Source organism: Canis lupus, chromosome 27 (assembly GCF_048164855.1).
Source record: "Canis lupus baileyi chromosome 27, mCanLup2.hap1, whole genome shotgun sequence".
Classification (NCBI taxonomy): Eukaryota; Metazoa; Chordata; class Mammalia; order Carnivora; family Canidae; genus Canis; species Canis lupus.
The window spans coordinates 13421526-13440519 of record NC_132864.1 but is presented as its reverse complement, the minus strand read 5'-3'; the positions used below and the strand labels follow the sequence as shown (position 1 = coordinate 13440519).

The 18994-nt window shown below is 43.7% G+C and overlaps 1 protein-coding gene across 4 annotated transcripts in view; it reads right to left on the bottom strand.

The window, feature by feature from the left end:
• Window positions 1-6179: 6179 nt before the first annotated feature.
• ZCCHC8 (zinc finger CCHC-type containing 8) overlaps window positions 6180-18994 on the bottom strand; it is a 31580-nt gene continuing 18765 nt past the window's right edge. For all 4 annotated transcript variants that reach the window (XM_072802358.1, XM_072802359.1, XM_072802357.1 and 1 more), the window contains 4 exons: window positions 16784-16905; window positions 13944-14030; window positions 13570-13687; window positions 6180-7983 (listed from right to left, as the gene is read on the bottom strand). In XM_072802358.1, the coding sequence (XP_072658459.1) occupies window positions 7199-7983; window positions 13570-13687; window positions 13944-14030; window positions 16784-16905 (1112 nt within the window). In that variant the 3' untranslated portion in view covers window positions 6180-7198. The remainder of the gene's footprint in view (window positions 7984-13569; window positions 13688-13943; window positions 14031-16783; window positions 16906-18994) is intronic.

Sequence of the window (18994 nt, the reverse complement as noted above, 5' to 3'; positions counted from 1 at the left end):
GGTAGACCCGGGGTCGAATCCCACATCAGGCTCCTGGTGCATGGAGCCTGCTTCTCCCTCTGCCTGTGTCTCTGCGCCTCTCTCTCTCTCTGTGACTATCATAAATAAATAAAAATAAAAAAAAATAAAAAAAATAAATTTGTCTACATGAAAATATACTTAAGAGTACTATAAGGAGAGACAGTCTTACTAATCACACAATTTAAATACTGGGGAAGAAATAATTTTTCAATATCAGTTCCAACCAATAACCCCATTATTGGATATCAGATGGTGAGTTTGCAAAACAAAACATCTTCTGGAAAATAGAACATCACACCAAAATAGTTAATTCATAAAGGAAAAAATACAAAGATTTGACTTTTAACAATCTGAAAATTTCTGTACTACAAAAGGTATAAACAAAATATATATGACAGATTAAAAACATAATTTTGCAGTGTACCTAAGACATATAGTTTAATGAAGAGTTACTATATATCAGGACCCCTGGGTGGCTCAGTGGTTGAGAGGCTGCCTTTGGCCCAGGGCATGATCCTGGAGACCCGGAATCAGGTCCCGCATCGCGCTCCCTGCATGGAGCCTGCTTCTCTCTCTGCCTGTGTCTCTCCCTCTCTCTGTGTGTCTCTCATAAATAAATGAATAAAATCTTTTTTTAAAAAAGTCACTATGTATCATTTAGTAAACAAATATTAGTAAACAAATAGAATGAACGAGGGATATGAAGACAATTTACAGAAGAAGTAAAAATTGCTTGAAACACCCATAAAATATCCAATCTGATAACCTAGGAATGCATCCTATAAACAATTTCCACAAATATTTAAGGTTTTACCTTTAATACTTTTTTTAATGATTTTATTTATTTATTCATAGAGACACAGAGAGAGAGACAGAGACACAGGCAGAGGGAGAAGCAGGCTCCCTGCAGGGACGTGGGACTCGATCCCGGGTCTCCAGGATCACGCCCTGGGCTGCAGGCGGCCCTAAACCGCTGCGCCACCGGGGCTGCCCCCTTTAATACTTTTTAAAAGATTATTTATCTTTGAGAGAGGAAGAGGGGAAGGGAGTGTGTTCAAGTACAAGCTGGGGGAGGGGCAAAGAGAGAAAGAATCTCAGGCTGACTCCACTTGGAGCTCGGAGCCAACTAGGGCAAGATGACCCGATTACCATGACCTGAGCTGAGATGAAGTTGCAGGCTTTACCAACTGAGCCACCCAGGCACACCTTAAGGATTTATCTTTAAAAATGTTCACTGAAAGGGTGCCTGGGTGGCTCAGTCAGTTAAGCGTCTGCCTTTTGGCTTATGACACAATCTTGGGATCCTGGGATTGAACCCCAAGTAGGTGGAGGGTGTTCCTGCTCAGTGAGGAGTGTGCTTCTCCCTCTCCCAATCTGTACTCTCTCTCTCTCAAATAAATAAATAAAGAATCTAAAAAAAAATGTTCACTGCAGAGGCACCTGGGTAGCTCAGTTGGATGTCTTCCTTTGGCTCAGGTCATGATCTCAGGGTCCAAGGATTGAGCCCTGCAACAGGCTCCCTGCTCTGTGGGGAATCGGCTTCTCCCTGTGCCTCTGCTCTTCCCCTTGCTCATGCCCTCTCATTCTCTGTCAAATAAATTAATTAAATCTTTAAAAAAATAATAAACAATATTGAATAAATGAGGTATGCCACCATGTACCCATTAAGAATAGTAACTGGAGGGGTGTCTGGCTGGTTCAGTCTGTGGAGCATGGGACTCTTGATCTCGGGGTTGTAAGCTGGAACCCCATGTGGGGTACAGAAATTACTTAAAACAAAAAAAAATCTTTTTTTAAAGATTTATTCAAAGAATAAATCTTTTTTTAAAGATTTATTTTATTTATTTTAGAGATACAGGGAGAGCCAGAGCATGACCAGGTGGAGGGACAGAGGCAGAGGGAGAAGCAGGCTCCACCCTGAACAGGAAGCCCAACAATGGGGGACTCAATCCTAGGACCCCGGGATCATGACCTGAGCTAAAGGCAGACACTTAACTGACTGAGCTGCCCAGGGGCCCTTAAAACAAAAAATATTTTTAAAAATAACAATAACTATGGATGCCTGGGTGGCTCAGCAATTGAGCATCTACCTTTAGCTCAGGGCGTGATCCCGGAGTCCTGGGATCGAGTCCCACATCAGGCTCCCTGCATGGAGCCTGCTTCTCCCTCTGCCTGTGTCTCTGCCTCTCTCTGTGTGTCTCATGAATAAATAAATAAAATCTTTAAAAAATAAAAAATTAAATGAATAAAATAACAATAACTAGACTTCAAATACTTCTGAGTACAGCATAATCTCACTTTTATTGAAACACACTTATACATATAAAACATTTTTAAAAATTCTTAGTTGGGGATCCCTGGGTGGCGCAGCGGTTTGGCGCCTGCCTTTGGCCCAGGGCGCGATCCTAGAGACCCAGGATCGAATCCCACATCGGGCTCCCGGTGCATGGAGCCTGCTTCTCCCTCTGCCTGTGTCTCTGCCTCTCTCTCTCTCTCTCTGTGACTATTATAAATAAATAAATAAAATTTAAAAAAAAAAAAAATTAAAAATTCTTAGTTGCATGTATTTGCTCAGGAAGAAGGTATACCAAACCATAAACAATGACTTTTTTCTCTGAAAGCTGTGATTATAAAGGGCTTTATACCATTTTGTTTAAATTTATAAAAACAAAACTGTATTACATTTATAATAAAAAAAAAATCAAGACTTTCCATTTTGGGAAAGAAAAAAGTTTGGGGTTTAGAAAATTGGTAAAAAAAAAAATAATAAATTTCTATACTGTATGAAGAAGAATGGTGTGGGTTTCCTTTATAGGAGATTTCCCTTTAAATTGATGGCTTTGTTACTCCCTCTGCTTATAATTCAAAAAGTCAAGATTTTAAAGAAAAAATCAAACCTCTCATTTTACTCTTTAAATAGTTATGAAGGAGTATAGTTGCAAATGGAAATTAATTAGAAGTGAAATCTAATGCATAGACATTTAACATCAACTAGTTAGAAGTGTATGGGATGTGAATTTTAGAGGACTGGTTTTCTAAATTACAAAATCCACAAATTCAAAATCCAAATATGAATGACAAATACATGCTCTGCAACTAATAAATAGAGAACAAGGTCTTTCCACTTAATTTTACAGTCTCCTTCCATTCCCCCTCCCCCTCAAATGCAGTTATTTCTTTAGGAACCTATATATATAATTCCCTTTTAGACAGCTGTCACATTTTCCCTCCACTCCAATATTCCATAAACATTCTACCTAGATTGCTGGTGATTTACAAAACATGCCCATTCAGAGACTTCCAATTTAATAGAGAAATAGCTCTGTAATTAAGAACAATTTATGAATGCTTCAACAAAATAATTTCATCCCGAACATTCTAAAGTGAATTTAGACCATTAAATCAATGCATACATTAGGTTAAAGGAAAAAGGACTTTCCTCACTTCTGAAGAAAAGCACAGGCTGTGTGTACATGTTGACTTCTTGGGAACGGAGTCATGCCTTACAAACCACCTGGGTATTCAAAATTGCTCCAACACCCTGTTGGCTTTGCATGCTAATGACAATCTACAAAGTATGACACAGAAGGGCAAAATGGTTCCAGCAGAGAGCCTAAAGAATAGAAGCAACTAGGAGAAAGACTGTTGTCGGTAGAAAGCAGGCTCTTTTTGACCACATAAGGAAATGCAAGCTTTTGAAAGAAGGAATTAGGTATTTGGCTTTAGTGAGGGCAGTGCCTTTTTCCACGCACTTGCCCAAGATGACAACTGGTCTTGTTTTAGCAACCTATATTCCAATCCACATTCCTTCTAACCCAAGGCAAAGATGAGAAACCGGTCCCCAGCCCGGCTCCAAGTCCATCCTGAAGTACAAGTGTTTGCTTATGACCTCACCTGCCCACACCCGGAGATCTGTGCACCGACAAGTCCACACAACAACCTGTTGTTCAGCCCAGCCCTCTCCATAATACACAGATACAGCTAGTAGAACAGAGTTTAAAAATGGGGCACCTTCCGAAGGCAACTACTTTCCATTTGGGGGAGGCTTCCTTCCGCGAAAGATCTCCTCTCCAATTCATTTTCTCAATTCGGCTTTAGGATGCATCTTTTTAAAAATCCCACTTGGACGATGTCACCCCCTCACTGAAAGATCTTTAAGCAGATCCTTTTCCCTAATAAAATTCAAATCCCATAGTAAAACAATCAAGAGTTCTCAGTAGCGATGAGTCAACAACCCTTTTCAAAGTCCTTTTTTCTACCACCCTGCATTTCTTGAGTGTTCCTGCTTGTTATTCATGCCATCATCTGTACATTTAATGCTTGCTTTGTCTGTAGAGTCCTTCTACCTCCCCTCTAAGCTTTAGCTCAGAGCTTCTCTTTTCAGGAGTCTTTAAGTACCTTGCAAACGAACACTTGAGCTCACAGTCCTATGAATTTTTTTTTATTTTTATTTATTTATGATAGTCACACAGAGAGAGAGAGGCAGAGACACAGGCAGAGGGAGAAGCAGGCTCCATGCACCGGGAGCCCGACGTGGGATTCGATCCCGAGTGTCCAGGATCGTGCCCTGGGCCAAAGGCAGGCGCCAAACCGCTGCGCCACCCAGGGATCCCCAGTCCTATGAATTTGAAGCCAGTCCTCCCTATGCACTCCCACTGCCCCAGGTGGTCAAAGAACCTTGTCCTCTTTCTTGGCCGCTCAGTGGACCTTGTGACTAAGAGGGAGCCACTGTCTACTGCTGGTATGTAGGCTCCTAGAAGCAGATCCTACCATTTTCTCCTTGTAGTGTCCCCAAGTACACAGAACTACCTGTGTGTCTTGATAAGTAATTGAACAAGTAAAAAATAGAAGCCAATTTTGGAGAAACTAGTGCTTTTATAACGCTTTTTGACAAGGAGGCAGCATGATGGTGAAAAGCATGGATGTGGGGGTCAGAGCACTCTAGAGTTAGGGTCACCAGGTGACTCACCAGCTGTGTCATAGGCACTTCCTCTAAAACATGAAGTTAACCATATCTACACCATGGGGATTACGAACATGGGGTAAAGCCATGAACACACTTTAACTTGAGACCTGTGGTTTATGCTAAGGAGAATGCCTAGGGATGGACGCCCGGGTGGCTCAGCGGTTGAGCGTCTGCCTTTGGCTCAGGGAGTGATCCTGGAGTCCCGGGATCAAGTCCTGCATCAGGCTCCTGTCTCTCTCTCATGAATAAATAAATAAATCTTTAAAAAAAAGAGAACACCTAGGTGTTTCTCGCTGGTGCTCTAAGGTATCTTTATAGGGGCATTTTACTTCTACAACCAGTCTTCAGCTGGAGACTGGCCTGTCAACAACCACTTCTTGCACTTTGACAAGTCCCTGTAACCTCTCAATGCCACCAGTTTCCTCAGGTTTTTTTTTTTTTTTAATTTTTATTTTATTTATGATAGTCACAGAGAGAGAGAGAGAGAGGCAGAGACACAGGCAGAGGGAGAAGCAGGCTCCATGCACCGGGAGCCCGACGTGGGATTCGATCCCGGGTCTCCAGGATCACGCCCTGGGCCAAAGGCAGGCACCAAACCGCTGCGCCACCCAGGGATCCCTTCCTCAGGTTATATACATGTGGTGCTATTATATGTACCTGACAAAAATATTGAGCAAGATAATGTATATAAAACCACTATGGTAGACTAGGATTAGTTTTATTATGTACTTCAACTCGGAGGGAAAAAAACAAATATTTAACATTTTATTCCATTTCTAGCACATTCTGTGAGGGCCTTGAAAATTGCCCACTTCCTAGGATTTTCTTTCCTTTTCCTGTTTATAGAAGAGTGAATGTGGCTATTCAATTTCTCAAAATGAAAAAAGAAACATGGGATGCCTGAGTGGCTCAGTGGTTTAGCGCCTGCCTTTGGCCCAGGGCGTGATCCTAGAGTCCCGGGATTGAGTCCCACATCAGGCTCCTGGCATGGAGTCTGCTTCTCCCTCTGCCTGTGTCTCTGTCCCTCTCTTGAAAAAATTAATAAAATCAGAAAAGAAAGAAAGAAAGAAAAGAAAGAAAGAAAGAAAGAAAGAAAGAAAGAAGAAAGAAAGAAAGAAAATTTGGAATGGTCTGGATTGGTTGTAGTTTGCTCCCTCTGCTGGCCTGAGGGCAGGATCACAATACCTGAGACTAATTGTTTAAGTCGTTTATTTTCAGGGATGCGACTGTTAACAATGTAATGGCATTCCGTTTAAAGACAACATAGTCCAGCTCTATCTCAAATAGCTGACAATTAAAAGCAACTTGTTTATGTTTACCTTTTATTTCTAAGTATTAATTACCTTAGGGTTCAAATCTAGAAAGTCATTTTTGTACAAAGGCTAGCTGCCCCCCCTTTTTTCCAAAATAATTACTTTAAAAGATTTTGCTGCAGTTAAGGCTGAAAGAACACTGAAAAATGCAAGTTTTCCTAGATTTTCTTTGCTACCACTAATTTTTGCAACCACATAATTCATGTTTAAACAAGGTTGTATACACTAACTGTGAATCACTTTTTTTATATTCAAAGTCTTAGATAATGTATATGAAAGCTAATTTATTAAACCTTTGTACACAAAGATGAACATACCTGTATAGCAAACTTATATGAGGAATGAAGTTACAAAAAAGTAAAAGTGTTATTAAAATCGATGTGTGTAAATCACTTACAAAAATACCCCAAATGGGGTAAAGCTGCTCATCCCTGATTTTTTCTCATTTGGTTGTCAGAGTTGAAATATGAATTTAAAATGGTTAGAATTTTTTTCTTTTAAAAAATGATATATTAAACTTATATACAGGATAATTAGCAAAATGTAGAAAGGGAAAACAATGTACAAAAGACAGATAAAAACCATCAATCACTCTTGACAGACACAATCCAAAAGTAGTAGAAACCTTAGCAAACTATCTCTAAACCAGCTCGTACTTACATTCTCAGCCCCCTCCCACCCCAAGTTTTTATTAGTAAGAATAAAATATAGTAAACCAGCAAGCCCAGTCTTTCTGTTCTGTTCTTTAAAACAGGCCTGACTTCAGGCCACAATTAAGCTTTGGATAGGTTTTTACATGGGAGAGAAAAATCTGAAAACAATTTATCTCCAGTTGTTACTAATTAACAAAACACAAAGTTATAGATAATTAAATAGCTCTTCCTGCTATGTCAAGCAGTTATTCGGAGGCCTTTTTGTTTTTCTGCTGGTTTCGGGGAGAGTTCTTTAACAAGTTTCTTATCCTGAGGTACATTCCAGTAGATTCGGCCATATTCTCAAATTCAAATGGCGTTATTCCAGTCGCGAACTTGCTCATGTCAGGTACAGGGCTGTGAATCTTCGTGGCTGTTGAAGGGCTGGTGTCCACATGAAGGAGCTTCTGACTGCCTCCATTACTAACATCGCAGTTCGACACGCCATTGCCATTATCAAGAGCATCTTTAGAGTCGATCTGAACAGACTCTTCCTCCTCCTCCTGACAAAGCAACGGAGGCTCAGAATCTGGGCTCAGAGAATGTTCAACTTCCAATTTCTTTGTACAAACGTCTGGTCCCTCAGGTTCCTCAGGTTCCTCAGGCCTCTGCTTTTCAGAGGGTTTCCCCTCAGGAACCGGGAGGTCTAGCTCATGTGGACAAGGAGAAGAGACAACCGAGTTCCCAGTGAGAGGGGTGTCAACGGGAATATCAGAATCGCTGTTCACGCTCTCAGCCTGCTCAAGGGCTGCCCAGATCCGCCTCTGCTGTTCCTCAAGTTCTTCCAAAGTCAGCGAGTCCTCATCCATAGCTGCGGATGCTGCTCTGGTCTGGGGTGAGTCGCTGGGAGTCAGTGGCGGGGTGCCCTTGGGGAGTGGAGGGGTGAAGATGGGCGGAGGAGTCCCCTGTGGCAGGGGAGGAGGAGTGCCAGGGGGCAAAGGGGGCTGGAACTGAAAAGCTCCGCTTGGAGAGCTGTGTGGGACCTCCGCATCTGGAATAGAACAGTTAAGAAACTGAAGTGGTCGCAGCATCTGCGTTTACCAACATTTCTCGTTTGAACTCAGGTGCACCCAGAGAGTCAATGGCCAGATAAGCTGGCCAGGGAGGGGAACACCCCGGATGCTCAGGTACCATAACCATTGCCACCTGAAAAGAACACCTGTAGGGAGGGCTACAGGCTCTCCCAGTGCCCGGAACTTAAACAAAACCCCTGGAAATCCTGTTGCATGCTGTGTACACCAGCTCAGAGTGAGGAAACATGAATGATGGCCTAAGAGGCAGAGTGATTTCTAGGTAGTCTGTAGGCGCTGCAGGGGGGCCTGGGGAGGGCGATGGCAGGAAACACAGGCTGGGTGGGCCGCTGCTGCAGGAGACCAAGCTGAGGAGGCAGGATGCGATACCCCCGGCCCTGCCTCCCCGTTCTGTACCTCTGGTCTAGACTGCCCACCTGAACTATGGGTTCATGGAGCTCACTGCCCACTGGTCCTCACCACCTAGAATACGTCCCACTCACAATAGATCCATCCTGTCTGAAACAACAGATCTTTCCCTCAAAGCTGGACTCCATGCTGTTCTCACCAATGGTACCACGGGTGGCGTCTAGCTGTTGCCAAACTGGACCTGTTCATCACCTGAGAGTCTCTCCTCTCCCTCTGCCCCCCACCCCTGGTCCTTGGCTCTCTGGGGTCCATGCTCTCCTGCAGATTGTCACAGCCATGACATTATATTCAGAATACTGGAGTCATCTGTGCCTTTGGACTCATCTTCCTTATATCCACTGTCCAAACTATTCTCACCTTTGTAAAGCATCAATCTTTACAAATCATTAACCTTCCCACCTCATTAGAAACCTTCAGTGCTGCCATCACCTACAGAACAAAGGCTGATCTGTGCCTTGGAAGGCCCTCTCTGACCAAGAATCCGCCTACTTCACCATGCCATTTTTTACTGCCGGGTTTAAATCCCAGGTGTCACTCCTCTGTTGGACCAACCAGTGTGCCGTGATGTCTCATGCTCTGCATCTGAACTTCCCATGGACTCAAACGCCCTAACCTACTAGGTAAATTCTTGAATTTATCCCTAGAATGCAGCTCCAAGTCTGTCCTGATCAGGGTCTTGACCTCATCCAGCACAGCAGCTCAGCTTTTCCTCAGTGACACCCCTACAGTCTGTAACCAGCTCTGTGGCTCTTATCACTACGGGCCACTGCATTTATACTACAGTGACATTTAGACCTCTGCCCTCCCTAGGAGATAATACTGGAAACTTAGGGTAGCGCTTGTGTCCCACGAATCTTCTTGTCCTCAGAGTCTAGTAGAGAGGCTTAAATAGCACAGGTTTTTAAAATTTGGCAACTTCAACTACCATGATCTCGACGGCTATGCAAAAACCAGTCTGAACTTTCTTGGCTGGGCAATAAGACCTGTGAGGTCAGTAACGTACTGTCACTTAGATTTTAAGAAATCAACTTACTCAGAAACATAAAGAACAACTAAGGGCAGAAACGACACAAAAACACCAATGAGGGGGGGCAGGGAGAGCCATCAGGAGAGTGGACCTGAACAAAGACGTTATTACTGAGGTACTGCTGGGATTTGCGGAACCGGCTAGAAACTGGGCCAATATGAGAAAGGGTGGATGCTCGTACATATGAATGGCACCTCTGCCTGGGACTCACGAGGACACCACTGGCACTCTTCACTACAACACACACCACATAGGAGGAGGGGAGGAGCTCGCGGCAGGGAGGACAGAACTCTCATCAGAAGTCTTTTCTTTTACAACCAATGTACCTTACTCATTTAAGAACAAATCATTCCAAACCCTAACCCGAGCTTCCTTTGCACAGAATATCATGGAGTGCATTCTTGACAGGAGAATGTCAACATCCATGGGGAAAAGACATGTAGGCAACTCTAGTTCATAATTCCAAACTAAATCACTAAACATGCATGTCTGCAACAGGGGATCCACTTCACTTATATTCATCACTTGCTAGTAAAGTTTTCCACAGGAAAATGATAGTGAGACCAACTCAAATGCCTCTTCTTGGGAGTGGGCTGTCCACAGAGGCCATGCGCACTGCTCCTCCTTCTGGACTTCTGCCCCTGTAGGGCAGGAAGAGGCTGGATGAGAGCTGTACCGGGGGTGGGAAGGCCTGCTTCACTTAAGGACCACATACCTGGGTGTTCACAAGCTAGCCCGGTTCAGTTAGTAGACCGTCATGGCTCTTGCACTAAGCACCCTAAAATCTGGTCCTGGTGATGTAATATATGATTACTGATCACTTAAAAGTTGTTCAGAACCTAGGTGGAAAAGTAGGTTGCTATTAAGCACTCTCAAAGCCCCTGACGTCTGATGAGTAGAGGGGAAACACCAGAAATTTCAACAGAATGAAGGAATGACTGGGGATAGAGAGATGCATGGGGACACAGTGTGGTCAAGACATATGGCTTCAGGCCTTGAGCTTTAGCGTGTCGTCAGTGTTCTGATCCTGGTATTTTATAGAGGCTTATACTGGCTCATCTTTTAAGTCTGTGTTTTGGGCAAGGAAACTCTTGCCACATGGTCCTTTCTTCTCAGCAGGTGAGTCCACCTTATAGTGACTTCACTTATAAGCGCGGTTTTTCTGAAGAGGCAGAGGCTTATCAACACAGCCAGTTGCCACTGCCCATGGCAGAGGCTAGAGGGCCTTTAGCAAGTTGCCTGGGACCTTGAACCACACCTGGCAAATTTGTGCAAGCAGGCAGATGAGTACAGACACCAGCAGAGGCCCCATATCAGGCACCACTGAGGACAGAATTCTGTAAGAGACCATGGGGTGAGAGTGAGCTGGAGAGCTAAGGCATGGCTGACAAAGGGAGTCTCGGGGCCCTGGCTCAGCTCACCGTGTGGCACCACCCCGGCTCAGGAGATGCGCCCGTGCCAGACCTGACTGTATGCTATGGAAATGACACATCTCAGGACTCTCATGCACAAGGCATAAATAATCTTTGTTCTGAATGGTCCCATTTGCCTTAGACACCCAGTGTTCTGTGAGCACTGTTGATCCCAGAGTTGTAAGGCATGCACATGGTCTTCCGCCCCAAATCCCACTCCAGCCTGAGAGCCGTAGAGGGAACGTGGGGGAGTGCTTGGGTTCTCAAGACTCTGGCCTTAGGATGAAGTCTCACTTCACCACAGGGGGCTCAGGGTGGCTCTGGGCTGGTTAATGATTGGGGAGAGGGGGGAACTTCCCCTGGGAAGCAGGTTCCTCAGGCCTCAGCAGTTCCCCTAACAGGAAATAAATGATGCTCCTGTCACACTGGGCTGAAAATACCTGCATGGAAGTTTGTGGACCCGGTGATGGGAGTGTGTCACCACAAATCCCCACTCTGAGACACAAAAACGATGTCTCAAAAGGTTCAAAACAGAGGCACCCGGGTGGCCCAGTCAGTTAAGTGTTGACTCTTGATTTCAACTCAGGTCATGATCTCAGCGTTGTAAGATTGAGCCCCACATCAGGCTCCATGTTGGGCGTGGAACCTGATTAAGATTCTCTTTCTTCTTCCTCTGCCCCCTACACTATTTTTTAAAGATTTTATTTATTTATTCATGAGAGACACAGAGAGACGGGGAATCCCTGGATGGCTCAGCAGTTTAGTGCCTGCCTTCAGCCCAGGGCGTGATCCTGGAGTCCTGGGATCGAATCCCACATTGGGCTCCCTGTGTGGAGCCTGCTTCTCTCTCTGTGTCTCTCATGAATGGATAAATACAATCTTAAAAAAAAAAAAAAAAAAGAGAGACACAGACAGAGAGGCAGAGACATAGGCAGAAGGAGAAGCAGGCTCCACGCAGGGAGCCTGATGTGGGACTTGATCCCAGGACTCCAGGATCACACCTTGAGCCAAAGGCAGACGCCCCAGAGCTGAGCTGCCCAGGTGTCCCTTTGCCCCCTACTCTAAAAAAGAATTTCAAAATGCCAAGCATAGGTGGCTCCTCTCCATAGATATTCTAAGTGCTCAAGACCAAAATTCACTTCTTGTGGGCATTTCCTTCCAACTGAATTTAAGTCCACAGGTGGTGGAGGCAGATAACTGGCACCGACTGGAATCCCTCAGACAGACAAGATTTTTGCCCTCCACTTGGAAATCTTGGCTAAGTGTTGGCCTCCAGGAATGTAATTTTGTCTGGGACAACTGCCTTCAAGCTTTGGAGAATTTGGCAGAGCCAAATTTCATGAATATGGCAAAGGCTATAATAATTCTGTTATGAACTTGCCAACCTTGTGGAAAGCAAAATGGATACTGACATCAGTCTGTAGCTACCCAGTGCCCTGTCTGTGCTCTCTATTCTGGCATCGAGAACTCCTGTGGCTGAGACTAAGCGGAGCAAAACTTGTGGGAAAATGGTTGGGGGGGGGGGGGGCTTTGATTTTGGACTTTAATTACCTTGGATTTTAAGGGGATTTATCTGTGACCTTTAAATTCTCCCTGGGAATTTTAAAAATAAGGAGATTCACAAATCGGGGTGATCTGTATTGCTAGCCATCTTACTACTAGGGTATCTAAATGCACTTCATCGGGACACCTGGGTGGCTCAGTGGTTGAGCCTCCACCTTCAGCTCAGGGAGTGACCCTACATCTGGGGATGGAGTCCCACCCACGTAAGGCTCCCTGTAGGGAGCCTGCTTCTCCCTCTGCCTATGTCTCTGCCTCTCTCTCTGTGTCTTTCATGAATAAATAAATAAAACCTTAATAAATAAATAAATGCACTTCATCTTAACATTGCCATCTGACATGCGAACAGGACCAAATAGCTGGGCATAATTTGGGATGGGAGGGGAGGGAGGGAGGCAAGGAAGGAGTTTTTCAGTCTTGGATTCAGAGTAGCTTCGCAGTTCTGATATAAAGTTCTGATTCATTCCAGAGCTTTCTAGGGGCAAAATCTAGACTACACACCAGCAGTCCCAAGGGGAAGTCCCAAAGACCAGTGGAGTGGTTGATAGTAGGGGTCGGGGACAGAAAAGTGGGTGTGTGCCTGTCCTGATCCACTGCTGAGGAGTGTCATGGTCCTGGCTGGCCACAGCTTCCATGCCTAAGCCCAGAGGATTGGGAATAAAAAGCCAGAAAAATATCAGAGGGCAAAGCCTTTGTTCCACTGTGGGTTTCCAGGACAGATTTTCCTCATGGCCTCTCTGTCCTGGGAAGGAAGTACAACTTACCAAGTTGGGGTACGAAGAATGGGAAGAGTAACTGGAAAAGCCTGGCTCAGCTCTGCCTTTCTCCCTCTTAGGATGGAGCTGCTAAAGTAGAACACTTTCTACCACTTTCCAGGGCGCTGCCCCTATTCGGGGGGCAGTCCAGATCCAGGCCCACTGGGACGGGTAAGTAGGCTTGGCAGACTCAGGAACTCAGCTAGCCCCCTTGGTCCTACACCAAGCTGTCTTCCACCTTACCTTGTATCAGTAGTAGGGGTGAAGTTCTCATCTCCAAGGATAAGATCAAAGCATTCTGCTAGTGCCATAAACAGCCCCCCTTCCTAATAGAGCATTCGCTCTACCTTCTCGGTGAAATCAAGACCATGAGATGAAACCTACCGGAGTCGAGCTCCATATCTGCAGGCGAGGCTCCTGAGCTGCTTTCCTTCTTCTGCTTCTTTGGGCTGCTAGGGCTGGACTGGGACGAAGACCTCTTGCTGCCAGACCTCAGACTTGGCTGACAGAGGAGCCAAGCCAAGCACAAGTTAATGGGGTAAACAAAGAATGAGATGCCACACCTTCCCTTCAATTCCATGCAGAAAACCAATCTGGAGCAAAGTGTAGGTTAATGGTGAATGTAGCTACCCTTGTCCTTGTGATTCATCAGAAAACACAGAGTACAGAGTACTTTACAAAGCCTAAGTGCAAAAAGATGCTTAGGAGTTACAAAATCCCACAGATTATAGGCAATACATGCTTAAGAAGCTATTTACCGCTTGGAAGTTAGAAGTAAGGTAATTGGCAAACACGTCCTTCTGTTGACATGCCTGCATTGGTATGGACCCAAACATCCTCCATTCCTAATGAAGAAAAAAGAAGGGAAAAACAAGCCTGGATTTGGAAAACATCATACTTTTGAGATATATATATATTTTAAAGATTTTATTTATTTATTCATGAGAGATAGAGATAGAGATAGGGAGAGAGAGAGAGAGAGAGAGAGGCAGAGACACAGGCAGAGGAAGAAGCAGGCTCCATGCAGGGAGCTTGACGTGGGACTCAATCCCAGGTCTCCAGGATCCCACCCTGGGCCGAAAGTGGTGCTAAACCGCTGAGCCACCAGGGCTGCCCATACTTTTGAGATTTTGTGAAGTCGAAGTCTCAAATCACATTTTTGCTTCACACGTGACTTTTCCTTTTTAGGAGGATTAATGAAGATGATGGTGCACCCAGGAAAAAAAAAACCCCAACCAACTCCACCTGCAAAATAATCTGAACTCAATACTAAAAGCCTACCTGACAAAATCACCTGGCCCAAAAAGCTTCTACTGATTATAAGCAAAAGTTCTAGGCAGTGACGACATGGCCTCCCCACCCCTCACATATTGGCCTGCTGACAGTGCCTTCACTGCTTATCTCTAACATAGTCAGGCACACTGAGCTTCCATCTTCTGTTCTTTCCCTTTCTAAACCCAGCCTTCAGGGATCCCTGGGTGGCTCAGTGGTTTAGTGCCTGCCTTTGGCCCAGGACGTGATCCTGGAGACCTGAGATCGAGTCCCACATCAGGCTTCTGGCATGGAGCCTGCTTCTCCTTCTGCCTGTGTCTCTGCCTCTCTCTCTCTCTCTTTCATGAATGAATAAATAAATAAAATCTTTAAAAAATAAAAAAATAAACCCAGCCTTCATCCTTATGGTTCAACACCACTTCTCTCTCTCTCATCTCAAGAGCACATGCAACAGTTCTCGAGGAAAGTCACTTTGGGCTCTTGTCAAATCTTCAGATTCCAGGGTCAGATTAGTTAGATCTAATGGTGGGACAGGTGGGATACAAGAACGTGCATTTCTACTGAACGCCCCTGGTGGACTCTAATTTAGGGTGGGACTGGGACCATTTCCAGAGGCACTAATGGTTCACCATGCAATTTAGCCCTTAATTAATTACACACTTGTCTTCACATCTATTCGCTAGATGCTAAGTTCAGATCTTTGGCCTCTTCTCTACTGCTCAGTTCCTAAGTACATCTAGAATGCATTTTTTTAATTGAAATTTATCACCACCATCATCACTACCACAAAAGATCATTGTTGAGTCTTAAAAACATAATAAGGAAGTTGGAAGAGATTAAATGTAAAAAACTATTCTTATATAGAATGAGAAATTTTAGGGGCGCCTGAGTGGCTCACTCAGTTAAAGCATCTGCTTTTCAGCCCAGGTCATGATCTCAGGGTCCTAGAATTGAGTCCTCCATCTGGCTTCCTGCTCAGTGGAGAGTCTTTCTCTCTCTCTCTCTGTCCCTCCCCTGGCTTGTGCTCCCTCCCTCCCTTCCTCTCTCTCTCTAATAAATAAATAAAACTTTAAAAAGAGAAAATTTACTTTAAAGAGAAAAAATGGGGGGGGGAAGGAATTTTAGCTTAGGAAAAGAAGTTATAGTAACTTAGATTTACTAAGGGCAAAAAAAAAAAAAAAAGATTTACTAAAGGCAGAAATTTACTTTCCAAGTAATCCCATAGAACTTACAATACTGCCTCAGAACCATCCCATGTTTTAAAAACAATCTTTTATAGGGATGCCTGGGTGGCTCAGTGGTTAAGCATCTGTCTTCTGCTCAGGGCATGATCCTGATATATATATAATATATATAGTCCTGGGATCGAGTCCCACATTGGGCTCCCTTCATGGAGCCTGGTTCTCCCTCTGCCTATGTCTCTGCCTCTCTTTCTCTGTCTCTCATGAATAAATAATATCTTAAAAAAAAAATTGGGGGACACCTGGGTGGCTCAGCGGTTAAGTCTTTGGCTCAGGTCATGATCCTGGGACTCGGGATCAAGTCCCACATTGGGCTCCTTGCATGAGCATCCTTCTCCCTCTGCCTATGACTCTGCCTCTCTGTGTCTCTCTCATGAATAAATAAATAAAATCTTTAAAAAATATATTTTTAGGGATCCCTGGGTGGTGCAGCGGTTTGGCGCCTGCCTTTGGCCCAGGGCGCGATCCTGGAGACCCGGGATCGAATCCCACATCAGGCTCCCGGTGCATGGAGCCTGCTTCTCCCTCTGCCTGTGTCTCTGCCCCCCTCTCTCTCTCTCTCTCTGTGACTATCATAAATAAATAAAAATTAAAAATATATATATATATTTTTAGTATAGTTTTAGATTTATAGAATCTAACCATTCTTTTTAGCTCCTTTTCATAAGGCATAAAAATCAGAAAAAAACTGTTGTTTTTTTAAAAAAAAAATGAATACAAGATTTCACTTGAGATTCTAGTTAACATAGGGTTGCCTGGGTAGCTGAGTCAGTTAAATATCTGCCTTTGGCTCAGGTCATGATCTCGGGGTCCTGGGATTGAGCCCTGAGTCAGGTTCAGTGGGGAGCCTGCTTGTCCATCTCCTTCTGTCCTTCGCCCACACTCTTTCTCGCTCATTCTGTATCTCTAATGAATAAATAAAATCTTAAAAAAGACTCTAGTCAACATAAAGGAAGTTACAAAACTAAACACACAAATGACACATCTACTTCTTTCCCTAACAGTAACTGCTACATAAGCTAACGTTTTGAACAATCATTATAATAGTGTCCCATCCCAGAAGAATAGAAAAACAATATACTTACGTCTGGAATTCCTCTGGGAGTAGAGATATTAAAACCTGGATAGTTTACCAATTTCGAGAGATCATAGGTGACACTTTTGTTCTGTTGGGTTTCTCCGGCTTCTGCTTCCCCATCAGCACCATCTGTCACAGACCATCAGAGGGTTCATGTTACTGGACGCCAAATATCAATTCCTTTCCAGACCAAATGTAGACTGGGCAAGTGCTTATATTCATGGCAACAGAATTATTCTGAGAATGGCTTCAATTACAATTTTTCTAAATCATTAAATTAGAACTTTTAAACAATGTAAACAGGATACTCTAATAAAAATAAATGTTGAAAATCTTGGAAACCTAGGTTCGTCCGTGGGTTGCTTAAAAGTCTAGTTTGCACTGATCTGATGATACGCCTGATGCTCTATTGCAATGTCTTTATTTTATTTAATATATAAATAATTCTTAGTATGTATCAGACACTGTTTTAAATGGTTTCCAAGTATTAACTGTTCATCTTCATAACAACTTTAAGAGGTACATACTATTAAAACCATTTTACAGATGACAAAAAGATATTTGGGAACCACTTCTATTCTGAAAACTACTAAATAAATCATGCATTTATTTTACCAGTCCTATGATGTCTACATACATAAGGTAATCAGAGAAGTTTCTCTTTAGATAAGTATTCTAGCTAATAAGCTAAGAAGTAACGTATGAATGAGGATATAACCATTTTGCAACCCATCATTAACAGGTTTAGGTTTAGATAGGCAATGGTCCTTGGTGACTGATTCCATTACAATAAATGGAGAACAGAGGAATATGCTACAGTAACACACCATGGGGAATGCAGTAGCAAAATCCTGAAAACTTGAAAGGACAAAATACAGTTTTGTTAAAAACAAGGGTAATCTATAGATTAAAAGAGAACCTACAGAAACTGGCTTGAGAATTGACACTTCTATATGTCGGCATGACTTGGGGATATGTTAAAAGGGCTGTCCTAAATAACTCTTTGGCAATAATTGAGAAGGGGTGGCTTGGTGAATAAACATATTTTTAATTACCTAATACACAGAAACATTTTCATTAAGAAATATTTTTTAAATTTATTTATTTGACAGAGCACAAGTAGGGGAAGGGGCAGAGGGGGAGAGAGAAGCAGCATCTGCGCTTAGCAGGGAGACTGATGTGGGGGTCGATCCCAGGACCTTGGGATCATGATCTGAGTCTAAGGCAGACACTTAACCAACTGAGCCACCCAGGCACCCTGAAACATTTTTATTTTTAAAAGATTTAGAGTGGGGCACCTGGGTGGCTCAGTCAGTTAAGCATCCAACTCTTGGATTTGGCTCAGGTCTGGATCTCATGGCTCCTGAGATGAGCCCTGAGTTGGGCTGCCCACTTAATGGGAGTCTGCTTGGATGTTCTCTCCTTCTGCCCCTTTCCCCACTCATGTACACATACACACACACTCTCTCTCTCTCTCTCAAATAAATACATAAATCATAAATTAATACACAAATTAATGAGATGGTCAAAAAAGGTTTCTCTAGGGACGCCTGGGTGGCTCAGTGGTTGAGCATCTGTCTTTGGCTCAGGGCATGATCCTGGGGTCCCAGGATTGAGTCCCACATCGGGCTGTCTCTGTGGAGCCTGCTTCTCCCTCTGCCTACGTGTCTGCCTCCTTCTCCCTGTATCTCTCAGGAATAAAAAAATAAAATATTTTTTTTAAAAAAGGAAAGGTTTCTCTGAATCTGAACCCTAAAATCTAACCAGTTCTCAGTTATCATCTTTTATTTATTTATTTTTAAAGATTTTATTTATTTATTTATGAGAGACACAGAGAGAAAGAGAGAAAGAGAGAAAGAGAGAGGCAGAAACACAGGCAGAGGGAGAAGCAGGCTCCATGCAGGAAGCCCAACGCGGGACTTGATCCCAGGTCTCCAGGATCAGGCCCTGGACTGAAGGCGGCGCTAAACCGCTGAGCCACCCGGGCTGCCCCCAGTTATCTTTTAAAAATACATTTTACATAAACGTCCTCAGAAAAAAACATGGAGCACTATTTCATCCATCCATGCAGATTCTTTCTTTCTTTTCTTTTTTTTGATGTAAGATGAATGAAATCACTGGTAAATTAGGCAGAAATTCAGTACAGCACAGAGGTTTTGCCATGTCAGCTCACACAGATTCATTCCACTCTAACTCCTGTGAGAATTCCACAGCCCAG